The sequence below is a fragment of the Daphnia pulicaria genome, chromosome 1 (genome assembly GCF_021234035.1).
Source record: "Daphnia pulicaria isolate SC F1-1A chromosome 1, SC_F0-13Bv2, whole genome shotgun sequence".
In the NCBI taxonomy this organism is placed as follows: Eukaryota; Metazoa; Arthropoda; class Branchiopoda; order Diplostraca; family Daphniidae; genus Daphnia; species Daphnia pulicaria.
Window position 1 is genome coordinate 9,462,269 of NC_060913.1, and position 17,894 is coordinate 9,480,162.

Sequence of the window (17,894 nt, forward strand, 5' to 3'; positions counted from 1 at the left end):
ATGAGAAACATTATTCTTGATAACGGTAAAACATTTTTGGGGGGGTTTGAGGCCTAGTGGAGTGAAAAACTTTTTAGTGGAATATTATCAATGTTATGTGTAGAATGTACAATTGTGTAAGCTAGGTTCGATATACTAGTACGTATACATATGGATATCGTTTTGTCGTCTTGATCGAATCCGCGTGTTGTACCGCAACACCCGGGAAAACCCATCCATCCAGCCGCCGTACAGTTCCATGATAATCGTAAGACTCGGCAGTAGGCCTATGCTTGTTGTGGAACAAACAATAGAAAAAGCGTTCCTCTGTATAATAATACCTGAATTCTGTACAATACACAAGAACAGATTAAGCCAAATTCCAAAGATTAAACATTATAAGTCATTTCTTTCCTTTTTAAATAGTACTGCATACTATAAAGTTCGTTTAAGACACCAACTTTGGCGACGAAGCCTTTGCTCGATTTATTATATCCTTTCCCTGCCGGGAGTTCTGTCCGCTTCTGTCGTCATTTATCATTTATCTTTTATTTTTATTTTTATTTTTGTAAAAGGTTATACAAAAGAATCGCATGGGGAGAGGTTGGATATTGAGGCAGAAACAAACTCGGCGCGTTTATATGTGGGTGCCCGTCTTCTTCCATGTGCTGGGAGTATCGGACACAATATACAAAAGGTTTTCTTCTATACACATATAAAGAACTTTGAGGCCAGCATTCTATAGGTCAAGAAAAGCAACAAAAGAGTCGTATATACAAAACAAAATGGAGGCAATAGGAACTGTGTAGATTGTAAAGGTTTCGGATGTACTTCCACATAAATGTATATAGAGGAGCAAGTTTGACGATGTCGCAGACTAAAAGCGTATAGCCATTTGCCCTTAATAAACCGGTATACGTATATATATGTCTGCTGTGTGCTTTCTATATCAAAACAGCTGAGTCGACAACTTGAGCAAAAAAGAAAAAGACGATATCTATAGGCTCATATCGATAGTGATCGATACTATAACTTGCATCAAGAATAAATATCTTTTGTTTCCCCCGGAATCCCCGGAATTTCCGGATAAGACAACGGCGAGGTTAAAATGTCCTATCGACCTACTACACATTGCCATATCTAATATCATGTATACTGTGTGCAAGTCATAAGATATTCCGGGCACGTCCACATCATATAATATCCGTGTTGCACAGCCTATATGTGCGTCTGATGCTGTCTCTCTATATAGTTCCGCCAGCATGTATATTATAAAGAGAGATGATTCTGCCGTTCTTTTATTTTCGCTTTTGAGCTCAACGACCCGGCAGTCAAAGACTAGATAGACAGTCAAGTCTGCAGTATTCACTACTCCCCCAGCAGCAGCAGAGACCACCATCTAATGTTGCTGCTTTGAGTGGTAACACAAATTTCACATCGAAGTATAAAAGACTCTAAAGAGAGAATAAAAGAAGAAGGAAATGGAAAAGAAAAGAATGAACCAAGCTCTTTCTCTATATGATCTTAAAGATTATTAAAAAAAAAAGAAAAGAAATGAACAAAAAGCAAATGCTGAAGCCATGAATAATATACGAAGCAATCGATAATGTATACCCATTTTAAAGGGTTTATGCGCAATATTTGGGGTGGCGTCAGAAATTCGGGCTGGTTTTTTTTCCCGGCGTTTGATTTTTTAAAAAATAAAAAGAACTACTACTCGCTCTCTCCACTTATATTCCTGCATAATCAAAAAGATGTATAGACTAAACGAGGAGGTTAAAAGGGGTAAATCAAGTGGAGATGAAAGAGAGCGAGAAGAAGAAGAAGAGGTCTTAAAAAGTTTGGCAAGCGGAATTTTATATACTTACGTACCCGGCAATTCCCGACACTCTTGTCTGTAGAAATATAACAAGTTGCTTCTCGTTTTTTCTTTTTTCCATCCATTATTTCTCTTATTTTTCTGACGTGATATGGCGCCGTTATCCAGCGGAAATCGAGAGTACGTGCTGGGTAACATGCTGCGCTGCGATATAGGATTTAGAGAGTGTAAATTATAAATTTTACTTTTAACAGAGTTTGGCGCGGTATGTGTGCATATATGTGATGGGAAATAAACGAGGGTAAGGAAAAAAACATGTGACGATATCCCGCGTTATTATTATTATATATGCGCAGCCGGATATATAAGAGTCGCGAACGTAAACGATAATATTATTTTCCACATGTCGTAGTATATTTTCGATTTTCGCTATTGATAATATATAGGTGAAATATGACGATAGAAAGCGGGCACCAGCACATTTATCGCGTAGCAAAAAAAGATGATTCTTTTTTTTATAGACATGATGATTAATAGAGCGCAGAAATATATTTAGTTACACAACATTCAATATTGGAAATGTACAAGATAATGGAGAATCGGGCAATCAGATAATGGAGCTATTAGAGAGAGAGTGCTGGCGTTGGCGCGGTGGCAGCCATTACAATTCGTAAATATCGCTCACTCTCCATGTGGCGCCGTCCTTCAGCTGTACATTATTCGTGCGCCAAGCCAAGGGGGAAAAAAAACAACACAAATAATTCAGTTGGTTTTCTTTCTTCTTCTTGCAACGCAATAATTCGAATCAATTTAATTGAGAAAACTAACCTGTCGGTAGAGACGCACTACTGCTCCTATAACGAGAATCTGGTATATGGGCGAGCGAATATTTTCCGGGATCAAAACAACCATCAGCGACATGTATGTGAAATATACATAAGAAAATTCGATTTAAAATAATAATTAAAAAAATTAATTGTTTCTTAAAAAAAAATGACGTTTCTTACGTTGATGAAAGTTTTCGATAGGAAGACGCCAATCTCAAAGTGGCACAACTGATCAAAGCCCTGCGACACGTTCAAACATCAAAGCCAAAAAAGAAAAACATAAGAAATCAGTCCAAATCATCAGCATCATAAAGGTTTGCCATATCGACTAAATTTTTTGGTAAATATTGAAAAGATAAAAGCCAAGAGCCTTGATGGTTAGACTCAGTAAAGTATAACATTTCGTTGACGATAGACGAGATGTAAGACATTTTCTTGATGAAAAGATTTGAAAAAGTCAATGACCCAAACGTTATTCTCTTTTTCGTTATTGCTGTTCTTTGATTATTTCTTCGTTTGACAATCATAATGACGCACCTGATTGATATGATCACGAAGGACGTTGGAGTAGACTATGGCCAGGGCTTCCAGAGAGATGGAACCAATGAAGCCCAACACCCACGGAACCATTAGCGAACAATTTTCCTGCGACAAAAGATGAAATTAAAATTTTACATCATATATTTTTAGAGTGCTGCTGCTTTCAGCTGGAACGCTAACTCTCTTGCAATATATAAATATAGTCAATCTAAATTATGTTATAGACCGTATACATCTTCTTTTAGACATGTAATTATATTGCGTAGGCTGAAATGACCGACACCAAACCATCAGCGACAGAGTCTAGAAGCAGGAAATGAATCTAACAAAGGTTCTAGTTGGCCGCTGTTTATTGTGGGTCTTATTACGAGATGAGACAGTCGTGGGAGAGATAGAGCTGAACTAAGCCAGTCTCCTGCTTTTATCATGTGATGACCAGAGCATCCATCTACTATACACTATATATATTGTCTTACAGCATCTCCGACTGCTGCTGCTGCTGCTGGCTAGCTATAATACTCTTCTATTATTGGCCAGTTTCTACATCAAGAAATGCGGCACACAGATGAGTGGAACGAATAGTTAACTCATGTGGTTGAGTCGTCGTCAAAGAGCCATTCCAAGCGGCTAAACACTGGCAAAGGCAACATTTGTATATACCCATATAAACTATTACATCTACCCCCTAATATGAAGAGAAAATCCGCAATCAGAGAAAGAAACTAGGCATCCCCACAGCATTCGCAATGAATGCAATACGCACAGCAGGATTCTTGATCCTACATTCGCTATCAAAGGGACAATGGAAGCACGTTCGCATATGTCTATAATACGACGTGCGCGCAATTGTTGGATAACATCGCCACCGAATCAAAGGGATATGTATCAGCAAACGGTTTGATATTTTTATTTTTTTCCGACTTTTTGCCTCCAGCTTGTCAGCTCCTCTTATCTGCGTGTCCCACGTGCCGGTGGCCTATAGGTGCCACACAGCTGACGGCATACATGTCACGCTGCTGCGTGCAAAAGTCATTGAGCGCGAGATGACAGGCAGCAGCAGCAGCGCTACATATAATAAGTGTCTTCTATTACAATCTTTATTGTCTTCTCCCGAAATTGATTTTTCAGACTATTCAAGATTTATATCCCCGTGCTGGCTGTGGCACAAGCTGACGTCGGCATACAGCATATATAGGCGCTGCTGCAATCATGATGGAAAGCATAGACATCGACAAAAATTTATATCTACCGCGCAAGACACATCCATAAGCGCACAGAAATCCCGGAAATTCTTATCTTGACATTTTTCAGAGTACGCACGGCCCGGAGTTGATGTATGTACATCACAGGCGCACAATAGGACTGGCAATGAATTTCTTAAGAATTTCAGCAGTCGCGCGTTTTTCATCTTTAATTGCACGCGGAACTCCTCGGAGAGATTTTTTAAACGATGAATGCCGCTTCGTTTGTGCGTGTTGACTTTATTCGTTGCCTCCCACCAAATTCGATTGACTGCGCTGAATGCTGATGGAAGGGGAGGAAAAATAAAAAAAGGTGCGGCTTCCGGTTTTTTAAATGTTCAATGGACAACAAATTCACGCAAATTCACGACTTTTTTTTTCATTTTTAAATAACTCAAAGTTATACAACAGTTGTATAACACCGCCCCGAAGCGCTCAACTTATGTATGCTGATGTGCGCTTTGAACAAGCACGCCTTATAGTCTAACAAATGATCCAACTTTTTGAAATGACTTGAATCAACGGGCGGCGTGGGTGCTGATTTGGCGCGTGCACTCACGTAATTGGATAACACGTGTAGAACGCGGTACTACTCTCTCTATAGATGATTCGCTAGTGCGCCTCGGGGGCCCGTTATTCATTTTCGTAAATGACGCATTCATTGATTTTTAGTCTGAATTCAACAGCTGCTTATACCGACGAGTGACTTTATACGACATTTATAATTTCCCCATTTTATTTTTTCAAAATATCAATTCATTTTTCGTCCAACTTTTATATTCCAACGGATCATTGTTGGTGTCCAAGAGCGCTCCAATTATTGGTGAAATTCAACTTACCTGATAAATTGCAATCAACAGAGTGGTGGAAAGACAGAGGGACGTCAGCTCGGCCATCATGATGGCCGCATAAGAGGCTTGCACACCTAAAATAGTTCCAAAATGAAATCATCAGAGTCATAATAAAATGACGGTTGATTAGTTTTCCAGCACTAATAAAGAGTAATACATGATGTTGACAATCAACAGCAGGGTCGGGAAAATCTCTCGGTTCATTCCACTTCAATACGCACGAAAATCTGTATGTGTACTAGGTACTTTACGGCGCGCTAACGATCATTTCCTCCTCTTTTTGATTAATCGCAGAACCCATTTTCTATTCAAAATGACTGGCAACTACGCTGTCTATACATCGAAGTTTTGCTCGACCGTATACGTGTAATAGCGGACTGAAGTCACGCGATTGGATGGATTCGTTCACTTCCTCAACCCACCCTCTTTCGGCTCTTTTATAAGAATTTGGCGTGTTGATAAGGTCAAAGGGGAAAAAAAGGAGAAGCTCATATACTATTGGCCGTCCTGCATCTAATACATGGGGGGCAGTATATATATATAGCCCTCGAGCCATTGACATTGAATGACAGCGTATATGTACAGCAGACGAGAAGCTATAAAAAGTGTATTATTACAGATACCAGAAGTTCCGATTTTATCAATGTTTCGTATATAGACGACGACTGTAGACTTATTGTTGGGAAGAAGGTCCCATCATCATCCCAACAGCAGTACGAGACTTCGTTCAGCGACCGAAACTTGTTATTATATGTTCCTTGATCGATTTTCATTTTTCCTTGACGGCGTATTTTCCTTATTCATAGAGATATTGGGAGAGCGGGCGGTGAATGATTTAGACTTGAAGTCGCTATATAGATCCGGCTGCGGAGATTGTCATGTTCTATACCTACCTATAATATAATATGCCAGTCAAAAAATATGATGGCGTGATCGAGAGTTATTTATAGCCGCAGTCGAGCCCGAGCTCGAATATTCTACACCAAGGCTTTATCATCTCCTTGACATTCTCGCTAATATACTATAATCCTTATTTCCGAATGATTATATAGAAAAGGGCTCTCTGATCTAACAACTCTCGGCGGGTCTCATTTGTCCATTGTTATATATTTGCCATCACTTGTGGGAGTTTGCATGGATGATGGACTCGCCTCTTTCCTATTCACGAAAAGCTATTATGTTCACGAGTTTTGCATAACATTGAGGTATGTGTAGAGACTATATAACGAGCGCCGTTGTCAAACAATTTCGTCTGCATTTGGGGAAATCGAAAATAACGATATTGATTTGTGCTGTTTTCAATTTTTGGTTGTACAAAAGAAAAGAAACAAACATTGAACAAATACTAAAATAGAATAGAAAAATAGAGACTCACCCCAGTAAACGTCGGCCATGTGTTTGGCTTGATAAGAAGTGGCGACGGCCAAAAAACAGTAGCCGAAGAACGTAACCGAAGATGCACACTGTATATGTACATTATCCAGAAGAAAGAAAAAAACGGTCAAAAGAAATGCCAAATAAAAGCGGCCTCTTATATTTAAATATACACGAAATATTGAAGCAATAGTATCTAGAAAACAGGCTATATAGCGCACTCAGACAATAAATCGATACGCGTGTATGTACGCAGCTATAGGTGAAGGGGGGCATTTGATATACGAAGAAAATAAGTGAAATGTACAGTGCACAAGCCATAAACGTCTGATGCGCTAGTATACATGATGAAGTGCATGGCGAATGAAACCTTATTATGTATTTTCTGATCAAGTGGAAATTTTCAAAACTATATCACATTTAAACTTTTCTGTTTGTTGTATATAGAGTCACCCAATTTTTGTCGGATGCCTATGCGCAATAATAGGCAATCCAGCGCGCGGGTGAATGGCAATTTGTTGGTCTATAAATACAGTGACTGCGTTTTTACTCTCTTTATCATAGTCTAGACATCTCATTTCGATGTAGGCTATATCCCGCTGTCATATCTTATTTGTGTGTTCTAAATTGTTGTTGAATATTAACAAAACCGCAACTATATAATACAACACGTATAACGAAGAAAAGAGAAAGTGAAACGAGAGAAATCATGAGAAAGTTATAGCTAATAATAGGAAAAAGATTTCTGAAATTGGACAACGAAAATAGAGAAATAATAAGGCCAATGGCTGCTCTCAGCGCTCTCCTCATTCATTGGTCGTTCGATTTTTCCTTGCTGGCGGACCCTATACATACATTACTGTATACAATACGCCGCCATTCCGATTGTATTCCCCTGTGATATTTATGGACACACAGCAGTTGCGTAGTTTTTTCGATTTTCTCCAAAGTCCAGATGTGTAACTCACAGTTGTTTTTAGACTTATTTCTTCTTTTGCTGCTTCCGGCTGCACTCTCTTATACATTTGTAACATCTTATTCACACCTCGTTTGTTTCCATCACAAAGAAATTATAAAGCCCCAGCCCCAGCATAGCAATATATCCAGATGAATATATATGTCGTAAAATCCCGTGTTACATTATAAGAGCAGCGCTGAAATTGGCTGACGCTGATTGATGAGCTCGCCGAATTCGATAAGGTAATATACTGCATAAAATATTACACATCGACTGGGCAGGATGTAATGGGTTTTTCGTTGGTGAATAGAATAAAGAATCAAGCAGCCATGGGCAATGTATATTAACATTTAAAATTGTATAATATTACACTTGATTCTAAAGCTATATTATATAATAGAGCCTGCTGCGCATTTGTCGATAAGAGCTCTACTGTATAGCCGAGAAATAAAATATATAAGAGAATATAGAATAATAAAGAGAGAGAGAGAAACTTGCTATTGTGTAAACAGTGGCGGCGACGGCAGCTTGACGGTCGTTGAGTAGGAAAGTAGCCGGGTGACAATTGGGTCGGCGGAATAACGAACGGTCGTCGTAGATGTCGGCGGCGGCGGCGGCGGCGCCGAAATGGCTGCCTTCGATCAAAGGCTGATTGGCCGCCGTTGACGGTTCCATTTGCTGATTATTAGACCTACAGCCCGCAGCAGCGCAACAGCACACGTACACATTTATTGAGCAAACGGGCCGGGGACTTAATACATCCAAGAGAGAGCGATAGAGAATATTAGATCAAACCCACTCACAAGTTTCCGATGCAAGTTGTTGATGCTGTCGATGATGGGAGCGACGGACGGGAAGTAAGTTCATCAGGGGCTGTGTGCGCACAGTTTCTTATCCCGACACTTGTGATCACAGCCGAGTCTTATATAGCCGCGCACAATCTATAGAGGCTGATGGCTATTATATAACCGCTAATTGGGTCTTATTCAGTGGTTACAAATCGGATTGGGGGCGGAAATATAATAAATCAACTCATTATTACTAGATCTCCTATTTTCCTTCACATGATCGTCTTGCGTGATTATCATCACGCGGCCAATAATCCGAGTCGAAGACAACGGGACCCAATCAAACGAGATTTTCGGGTGGTGACGAAGTAAAAACCCGTTCACGATTTGGCGATCAAAACCTTTGCCACATGGTTGTTGTGATAAGCAAAACGTTTCAAACTGTTTCGATTCAAACTGAATAGAAAAGCGGGAAAAAACCAAGAAACAAAAATATACAAGTCGAGAAGATCGGCTCAAAATGGCACGCAATTATTATAACCGAACCGACTGACGGCACAGACGTGACTGGCGTGCACACCCAACTCCTCGGTGGTGATCTAAACGGGCAATAGGTTCACGAGAGCGTGAAACCTCGTTGCGCCCCATTCTGTCTATATGTCGACTATATGGGAGGGTAGCACCTTGCGCAGTCGCTTTACAGGTCCGAGACGGACCGGCTTTGCTGGCCTCTGTATGTTTACATTGGGTACATATATATCCATACGGCTATTACATAATAACACCCAATGTATACCTGCCCAAGTGGAAAAAAAGATTCCAGCTAATAATCATATACAATGTAGCAGCTAGCGCACTTTTATTATATACATTGATGAGTGTAACTAATCGTTATATGTATAGTTTAGATAAAAATGAGAAAATAATTTGTCGATCTTGACGGGGTCCTTATTGGCGACGTTGAGGGGCTTTTGTCGTCTGATTGGTATACAATCAATGTTCGTCGAACGATCCATCGAATGGAGAATGAATGGCTCTTGATGTTTTTCTAATGACGACGAGTGGCTGTCACGGAAATGAACTTTACAGCGCGGGGGTGTATCGATTCTTATTTGATATAAGATTCTTATAAGATATATTCAAGTCGTCGAATGATATCACGCTGAATACCACAGCATCAGCAGCCTAGCTGACACCCCGACGAAGATATTATAAGAGGGATTGCTATTATCTACAGCGACACATTGTCGTTTGTTATATTTCTTTTTCACAGGGTCTATTTAGTATAATCTTCAGATATAGGCGAATTATAAAACAAACTAGATAAGAAGCTTATTTAGACGAGAGAAATATGTAGGCTATAAAAGGGATTTGTTCGAGCACGTATAATATACATGTAGGCGGAGACGACGCGCATATAAACTCTAAAAAGCCAATTAAAAGCCAGCAGACGGAATTAATTAATACGATGACACGCCAAAAAATACAAAATAAAAATATAAAAAAGCTTTTTGTTTTATAACTTGAAAGGAAAATGGCGTATCACGTCTATTAAGAAATTTTAATTAAATTTTTTTCTTCTTGATAATTGTGTATGTAGGACGTCATAGAGTGTATTTTATGTATATATCCTGATCAATTTGGTTTGTTTTTTCTTTGCGCTCATCAGGATCAACAGTCGGGCCACTCAGTTGCACGCGCTCGAACGCTTTGCCCTTTGAGATTTTTTGAAATCGATCAAAGAGAAAACAGAAAAAAGTAAAACAGATTCAGGAAAAAAAACGAATAAAATCCAAGAGAATTGTATTGAGATCCTATACAGCGCCGAGACGTACACATAAAAGGCCGTGTGTGCTGGAGATGCTGGACGCCGAGTCCCATGGTTATACATGTAAACTACAGCACAGGAGGATATAGACACGACAAGGTTCTACACAGACGTGGGCCGGCTGCTGGGGAAAGAATATCCCGCGTATATATTGGATCTGCCTGCCAAACAAAAACGGACCATGCACAGCAACGGCCGCCCGGAGGTGCTCTGGTATAAAATAAAATAAAATAAAATAAAATATACATAGCAGATGGAAAAGAGAGCGCGAGAGCAAGTTAATCAAGAATCGTCTCCTAGCAACTCGGACTCTGTGCTTCATCCTATATTATACGTATACCCAAATCCTATCGAATTGATACCCATTTGCTGGCCCCTTGCAATACGCAAGCTGAGTCCCGCAGTCTCTGCTGATGTATGCGCCCAGCGCAACCACAGCAGCATCGCGCACCGCACAGCAGCAGCACAGTCGACTTTGCGACTTAGGGATTTCCTTTTCCCAGTATTCTAGATCAGGAGATTTATATTGGCAATATCAATGAGCTTTCCTCTGTCATCCAATAGGCCAGCATCGGACCTCTATCTCCCAGTCTCTACTCTCTCCCGCGTTTCCTGTTAAAAAGATTGGGCTCTTTTGGGGGTTCGGGGAAACAATCCTCGATATAAACATATAATACAAGGACGTATAACACTATACTACAGTCAACTTGATGGCATATACAATGGTCTTGTAGGCTTATATAATTCACGCAGCCGCAGAGAATGTAAAGACTTAAATGATGCCAACCAAGAATATAAGAGCAAATATATGATGGGATATATTCGATCAATTGGTCTCAAACTGAAATGGTTTTTTTTGTCTTGATAGATTCTTCCAGAAAATATGGCCGTGCATCGCAGCAAAAGGATCGTGACGGGAAACAGATGAGACTAATAATATTCCAAGCGGTTTTTATATCTAGATGTAATCGACCCCAGCTGGGATCGAACAATGGCCACCCCCTCCCCATTAAATAAGTACACTACAACGGTTCATCATCTCATGTGTGTCCATAAACGAGTACTAGACGCTGCACATGAAAAATGCCAGCCATGTTGTATAACTTATAATACGAGTGCAGTTGGTACAAATTCATAGTCAGCGCTTTAAACACGTCATTAAGGAGGTGCATGACCTTTGGATCAAGTATAGACTAGTTCCGCTTGATATGATTTCGACCAAAATTCATTATTACTGATGACGCTTGTCTTATATTAAATGCTCATAATCGTCTTTCCAACTGAAATGATCTAATACGGTACAGCAGCGCAGTAGTCTAGATAATTGCATTAAATGCGGCCGTATATAAAGTCGACCCCTCGGGCTCGCTCATTTTATGACAATTAAGAAAACGTTGCGCTCACCGTCTCTATAATATAAATAGTCTAAAGCGTCGACTGCCTGTTGTACGTGTGTGTGTTGTCCAAGACTTGAGAGATCGATCGATGACACAGTGATGAGAGTCCCGCGGCCATTTGTCTCGTCTAATATGTACTATATAGGCCTATACCGGACCGAGAAACACACACATAGGGCTACCCATTGCCTTTGATTTGCTTGACGAAATCTTGCGATGCGCTTTGATGATCACGGCAACCCGACTATAAGGCACTGGTTAAACAACTTTCCTATTTTCAGAAAATGGTATATCGATACATCTGATTTCCTCTCTATATAGAGATGTATATAATACACCATGATGAAACCTAATTAGCCCAGCTGTTCTCTTTATAGAAATAATCCAAAAGAATTTTCATATTATACGCCATAGACACAATAAGACACACGCAACGTATATCAAAGACTTGCTGCTGATATGCTGATATGGCAGAATGGTTCAATTAGCTGCTCGGAGATCACTGAGGAAATGTGGCGAGCATATAATATACAGAGCTGAGAATAAGATCGACGGTGTGTCTATAATACACACACACATCAACAGCATCGGCTCTGCTGGCTCTATTGTTGCAGAGTGCTGCTGTGTGTATTCACGCTTCTGCTGCTGGGCGCGCTCGTGTATTGAACGCAATCAGCACAAAGGCGATCGATGCAAGTGGTATAGAAACTGTGCTGGAGAGGCCAAAGAGGAAGCGATTATAGAGACCCAACCGATCTTATATAGAGAGAGAAGCTATAGATAGCGAAGGGGTCGCCCCCAAAGAGAGGCTGTGATGGAGAGAGTATTTTCATGGTTGATGTAGGCCCTGCTAGACTGCTGCGCTCTCTCGCATGAATATATCAAAATCTCAGCGAATCAAACAGCCTCCGCCGCTGCTGTGGAATGTGTTGAAGGATTTTCCCTTTTCTTCCTTATGGCGAAGGGGAGAAACGATTCGTCTCCCAGCACTCTGTCCGGATCCTTATTTTGATGTGTAGGCCTACAGGATTTCTTTTATTCAAACGACTTGTGGATTATCTGTGTATTTATATATCTGCAGCAGCAGCAGCAGCGCGGTGGCTATATAGCACGTGCCCTTTCCAGCTTCAAAGGTTGCTGCTGTATAGGTACACATATACTCTATAGATACAACCAACAAAAATATAAGAAAGCAAAGCTTATATCTCGATCTGGATAAAAAAAACGGTATGCATGCAAATCGTAGATATTTATTTAGTATAGAAAAGAGAGAGATAAGAGCTGTATATACTAACTACCATATCGTGCGTGCATTTGCTTATGAAAAAGAAATACCTAGTCTATATACTTCTTCTTCTCATTTTATTTCTTTCGGCTTTGTTCGCTATAGACATCACAATGTGTGGCCCATATCTACAAAAGCATAAGCTATAATAGTAGCTGTAGCTCTGCACACACATCTATTTATTTATACACGCCAGCCACGGCATCACAGCAGCAGCAGAAGCACAGCACTCTCATCGATCTTCTATATGTGCTGCGCTGTTGCTCCTGTCTTGTGCTGTGCCGATCGAACAAAGGCAGCAATCTGCCAAACGATGCATGTATAAAGATAGGAGAGATGTATACTATTATGCTATACCAGGCCGCTGCTGCATGTATAGTATAATGTATACAGCCGAAAACCGATTGTATATTGCTCATCTTGTACGTATACGCTTTTCCCGCGCTTTTTGTTTTGAAATTATGAGTAGATTTGAACTTTAGTATTTAGTAGATTTGAAAAGCGCGGCAACTCTCGGGAGAGCAGACAATCTTTAAGTGTGAAAGGAACGCGTAGGTATAGTATGTACATATATACTTAGGTGAACAATAAAGCATCACACCGAGCTCTGGGTTGAACAGTGACACTAAACTTTCAAATAGTGTAGCGATAAACAAGCCCGGAATTCGTGCAGCGTTGCATTTCCAAGTTGATTTAGACTCTAAAAATATACATCACGTGTGTACATAAGGTGTGTATAATGTACGGAGGTTTACATTTCATAAATGGTCCGAATGGAGAGAAGAATTATTACGATATGAAGGACGCGCTGGGCCATCCAGCAGCACCCGGCTCTTGAATGCAAACACAAAAAGGTAACGGAGCACGCATCAGGCAAACACCCATGTATAATTCACGCGTTTTTATTGTTAAATGTTATGGAAAACCAACAGAGCGACTACACCAAATGACAACAGCGCGGTCCAGTGCGGAGAATTCATCAACAAACGCTAATGGAAAGGTGGGCGCCGACGAGCGAGCGGATGTCTATTAGTAATACCGGGAAACAATACAAGTGACGTCATTTGGAAAAGAAAACGGACGTATTAGACTAGCTGCGTCGCCTTTAAACAACTCGGCACGTTTAACGCTATTAGCTCAGGTACATACACAGCCAAAGAGCAGCGGCCCACTCTCCGATGTCACCTGTTAAAGTGACGACGAGTGGTCCCCGCATTGTTCTTCTATAAACATTACAAACATGAAATTCGGCAATAGAATTCAATTGAAAATTTGCGACATTTTTTCTATAGGTCTATCGACTTGTTCAAGTTCATCAAAATTGTTGGCATTGATTTGATGATTGCAACTAGGAATATTTTTGTTCAGCACAGTCTTTATTAGATGTGCAATTAAAAGATATTAGTCGATTTAAGTATAATATAGGCTTCTTATATATTCTGTCCCTTTTGAATATTATTCTGATAAGGTGTAATACCGTGTACGTGAGCAGTTTATTTTTTGTTGGCGTGACGCACTCTTCGATTATATGTTCTCAAGCGTCGGGAAACAGCCAGCCGACATGAAATACCGGGAATATATCAAAGTCTTAATTGCTGTTTATTATTATTATCACCTTGATCAATATTTCAGTTTTTGATCAAGTTCGAATCCGGCGCGCGACCCTTTCCGCCATAAAGTCTGGCGCGTTTGATCTAGACAACAACGGCGGCCAACGTGGAAATGTTGATGAAACACAATCCAATAAATTTGATTCCGTCGTTTTTCCCTGCTGATCGCCATGGAAACGAGAAACTTTTGTGAAACACGCGACACTGTGTAGGCCTATATTGCTATTTCGGCGAAGTTTCTTTTTTCCATCTATTTTCCTTGGAATCAAAGAATTATTAGTTATTGCATAGTTATTGTACGAGTTTGATATGTTTCCCAAGGCGGCGGAACTTGTCGAACAAAAAAGGGAACAAAAAATGATTAATTTTGTTATTAAAAACTCATATCACGCAGCTGTTCTTATTTGCTGATGGTATTTACATTTCGATCTGATTAAACGCACATCTGTTATTGTATTCTCATTTGAATGTGCCGCTGTGCGCAAGTGGGTGAGTTCAAATAAAAATCACAACAGTTTTCAATTCATGGATAAAACAGGAAACCTGCGGTTGATTTGAATTTTAATCCAACCGAATGTGCTGGTTATCCCATTTCAGGGTAATTCAAATTAAATGTTCATTTGTTCAAGCAAAGCTTTTCGCATTGATTATTCTGTTAGACTTGAGTGCGCTAAATGCAATACCGGTATATAGTATATCTATAAATATAATTTCATAATGCTGCTATATACTTTTGCTTTCAGACGTGTATTACTTATTCATTGCGTGATGACTCCGGTGTATGTCTCCAAAGTCTGTCCTCAATATCACACGCGCTTGAACAAAGTCTGAGAATCGTTTCTTTTATCAATTTTATTTCATTTTAGCGCATTTTATTTTTTAATATCGTTTCAGAAATCTTATTTTTTTATTTCGCCCGTTGAAAGTTCACTCTGCAATGGAGAGTATATACACGGACTGAATGAACTGTCCGTGGCAACGATTCATCTTGCAATAGTTTTTTACCCGTCACGAGCTCGGCGCACTCTCGAAAGTCTAAGCCTACATCATAAATTATTGATGAACGACGTTTATCAATCACTATAAATAGAGAATAGAAATCTGACTAGACTATTAGACAACACTGTATTCCTTTGAAAACATATAAAACCCTTATACACACTTAGAAATAGGAGAATTGAATTGCAGTATTTATAACCTATAACGATTTTCGTGAAAAAACAATTACATTCTACCATCAACATTTTGAAATAACAATTCTTGTCTGAATTACTCCCATGTCATTTTAACCTTATTTAATTTTGTTGTGCTATTTAACAAGTGATGTCAACAAAAATACGGAATGTCTTGAATGTCTATAAGTTAATATAAGTTCCTTGGAGTAGACGAATAGCTTTTGTAGTTGCGCCCATCCAGCAGCAGCAATAACACGAAACGTAAGTGCTGCTCGGCACAAAGTTCTTTCATCTCTACACGGAATGATGTGATTTTTTGGGGGAATTCCGATCATAGTTCTTTTTTTTCTCAATTGCCTTCACGTGTCGTGTACATACAAAACTTTAACAAAAAGTTTTTGATGCTCAAAATTTGTGATTTTGTTGGATTCGAGCGACAAAAATATTTCTTTAGCTTTTCTTTTTTCTTCTTCTTCTTCTTTTTCTTGTTATCTCGATGATATTTTCTCAGCTCACACACTATATATATTGCCGTACTCCATACATGATATATATGTTCGGCTTTGTCACTTGCGCTCAACTGCCTTCTATTTATGTAGCACTTTGATGGGCTGCTACTCTATACTACTCCGACTGCTGATATGTATCGTCTGCTGCTGGTTGCCCCTCTCCCACCAGCGCGTCTTTCGGCCAAAAAGTCAGAGCAGCTCAGACGAGGCCATCAGTCGAGTGTCTCGGCTTATACATCTATATACTACAGGCACACACACACACACAGTGGCGGAGAGCAAAGCAAGCCAAGCGACATCGTTTACTTTGACAGCAGCAAAAGAACGATTCTTTTTCTTCCCGTGTGCGCAATACATAAACTACGGTACTCTATACACTGTCTGTCTTTTGATTGTGTGATGCGTCAGTTTGTGCTCTATCATCTCATCAAAGCTCCCGCTCTTTTTCTGATGTGTTTATTATTATATGTATAGGACGTCTCTCATCTCCTTTGACACATTCTTCTGTTATTATTTGTGTCACGTTGGCAAGTCATGTCACCTCCGCGTTTCGTGTGGCGGAATCCATTCGCCACGTTCCTGGCCATATCCTCACTCATGTGCTGGCGACAGCAACGACATCATCCAACATTAATCAGGATTGCCGGCGCACTTTCTTTTATCCTATTCGCCTTAGGATTTATGAGATTGCAATCGCCAGCTTATTCGCTATCACTAATTTCATCGACTGTTTTATGCATAGAGTTTGTTTGCCTTGATGCACTTAAACTTAAATGCTTATAAACTTATAAACTCTCTGCTTTCCGTCGTCATTTTCTTATCAAGGCAACATTATAGAGAAAGCATTTGCAACTTAAAGCTGAATCCTGGAAGAAAATGGCGTAGTTGAGTCTTAGATTCCAGGAAAAGCCTCGGGAGAAGCTCGAAAGTACTCCAAGAAATGTATTATAAAACGCAAATGGCCGTATTTCTTGTATGATCGGATCAATATGCATATGATGTATTGTCTAAGATCCTTAGACGATACGCTTGCATACTTAATGCTAATACTATAACAAGAACCGCATCCGGCCTAATACAGTACGGAGCAATCATATAATTCCGTTTTGAATAAATAATCACCTAAGTTACAGCTGGAAATAATTCAAGAAGCGCCGACAATTTTTCCATGCATGCAGTAGCAGGTGCCTCTTCGACATCAATAAAATGATAGTCGTCCAGAAGTTTTGATGACGAGTTATCACTCTGCCGTTAACTAATAGATTAAATAAGTTCTTTAGAGATACTACGTCAACTAATCCATAATCATCTTCACCTTTTCTTCTTCTCTTCCAGATAGAGGCCATCCGCCATGGAAACTTGTCATTGACAAAAGTCAAAATTAAGTATATAGTATAGACCCTGTTGCTCCCCCGTCGTATATGCATCAAACTTGTTTTACATGACAAACTTTCGGCGCCATTGTACCGTATACTCGAAATAAGGCCGGATATGTATATAACACATATAATGGATATAATAATATAACCCGGATATAATATAACACCGCCGGTATATAATACGGAGAGAGCAAAGACTTTGGGATTATACTTGAACTCTCTACCGCTCACTAGTAGTTGGGCGATATCCAACTCTTATAAGCACCGAGTTAAATGAGGAGCGTATATACCGAACTGCTGTACTGTACGTGCGAGCGAAACTTTTCCCATCTCC

At 39.8% G+C, this 17,894-nt stretch overlaps 1 protein-coding gene across 1 annotated transcript; it reads right to left on the reverse strand.

Annotated features, from left to right (window-relative positions):
• Positions 1-1,859: 1,859 nt before the first annotated feature.
• LOC124349326 lies at positions 1,860-8,968 on the reverse strand. Its single transcript, XM_046799803.1, has 8 exons — positions 8,393-8,968; positions 8,088-8,280; positions 6,633-6,720; positions 5,246-5,331; positions 3,163-3,270; positions 2,806-2,865; positions 2,627-2,665; positions 1,860-2,507 (listed from the first exon to the last, which is right to left on the reverse strand). The coding sequence occupies exons 2-8, from the start codon at positions 8,262-8,264 to the stop codon at positions 2,460-2,462; spliced, it is 606 nt and encodes a 201-aa protein (XP_046655759.1). The 5' UTR covers positions 8,265-8,280; positions 8,393-8,968; the 3' UTR covers positions 1,860-2,459.
• Between the last annotated feature and the right edge of the window lie 8,926 nt (positions 8,969-17,894).

Coding starts and splice junctions, on each gene's coding strand:
- LOC124349326 (XM_046799803.1), bottom strand. CDS start 8,264: ATGGAACCGTCAACGGCGGCCAATCAGCCTTTGATCGAAGGCAGCCAT. Junction 6,721..8,087: donor CCGCCACTGTTTACACAATA/GCAAGTTTCTCT, acceptor GTACATATACAG/TGTGCATCTTCGGTTACGTT. Junction 3,271..5,245: donor TGTTGATTGCAATTTATCAG/GTAAGTTGAATT, acceptor CTTTTGTCGCAG/GAAAATTGTTCGCTAATGGT.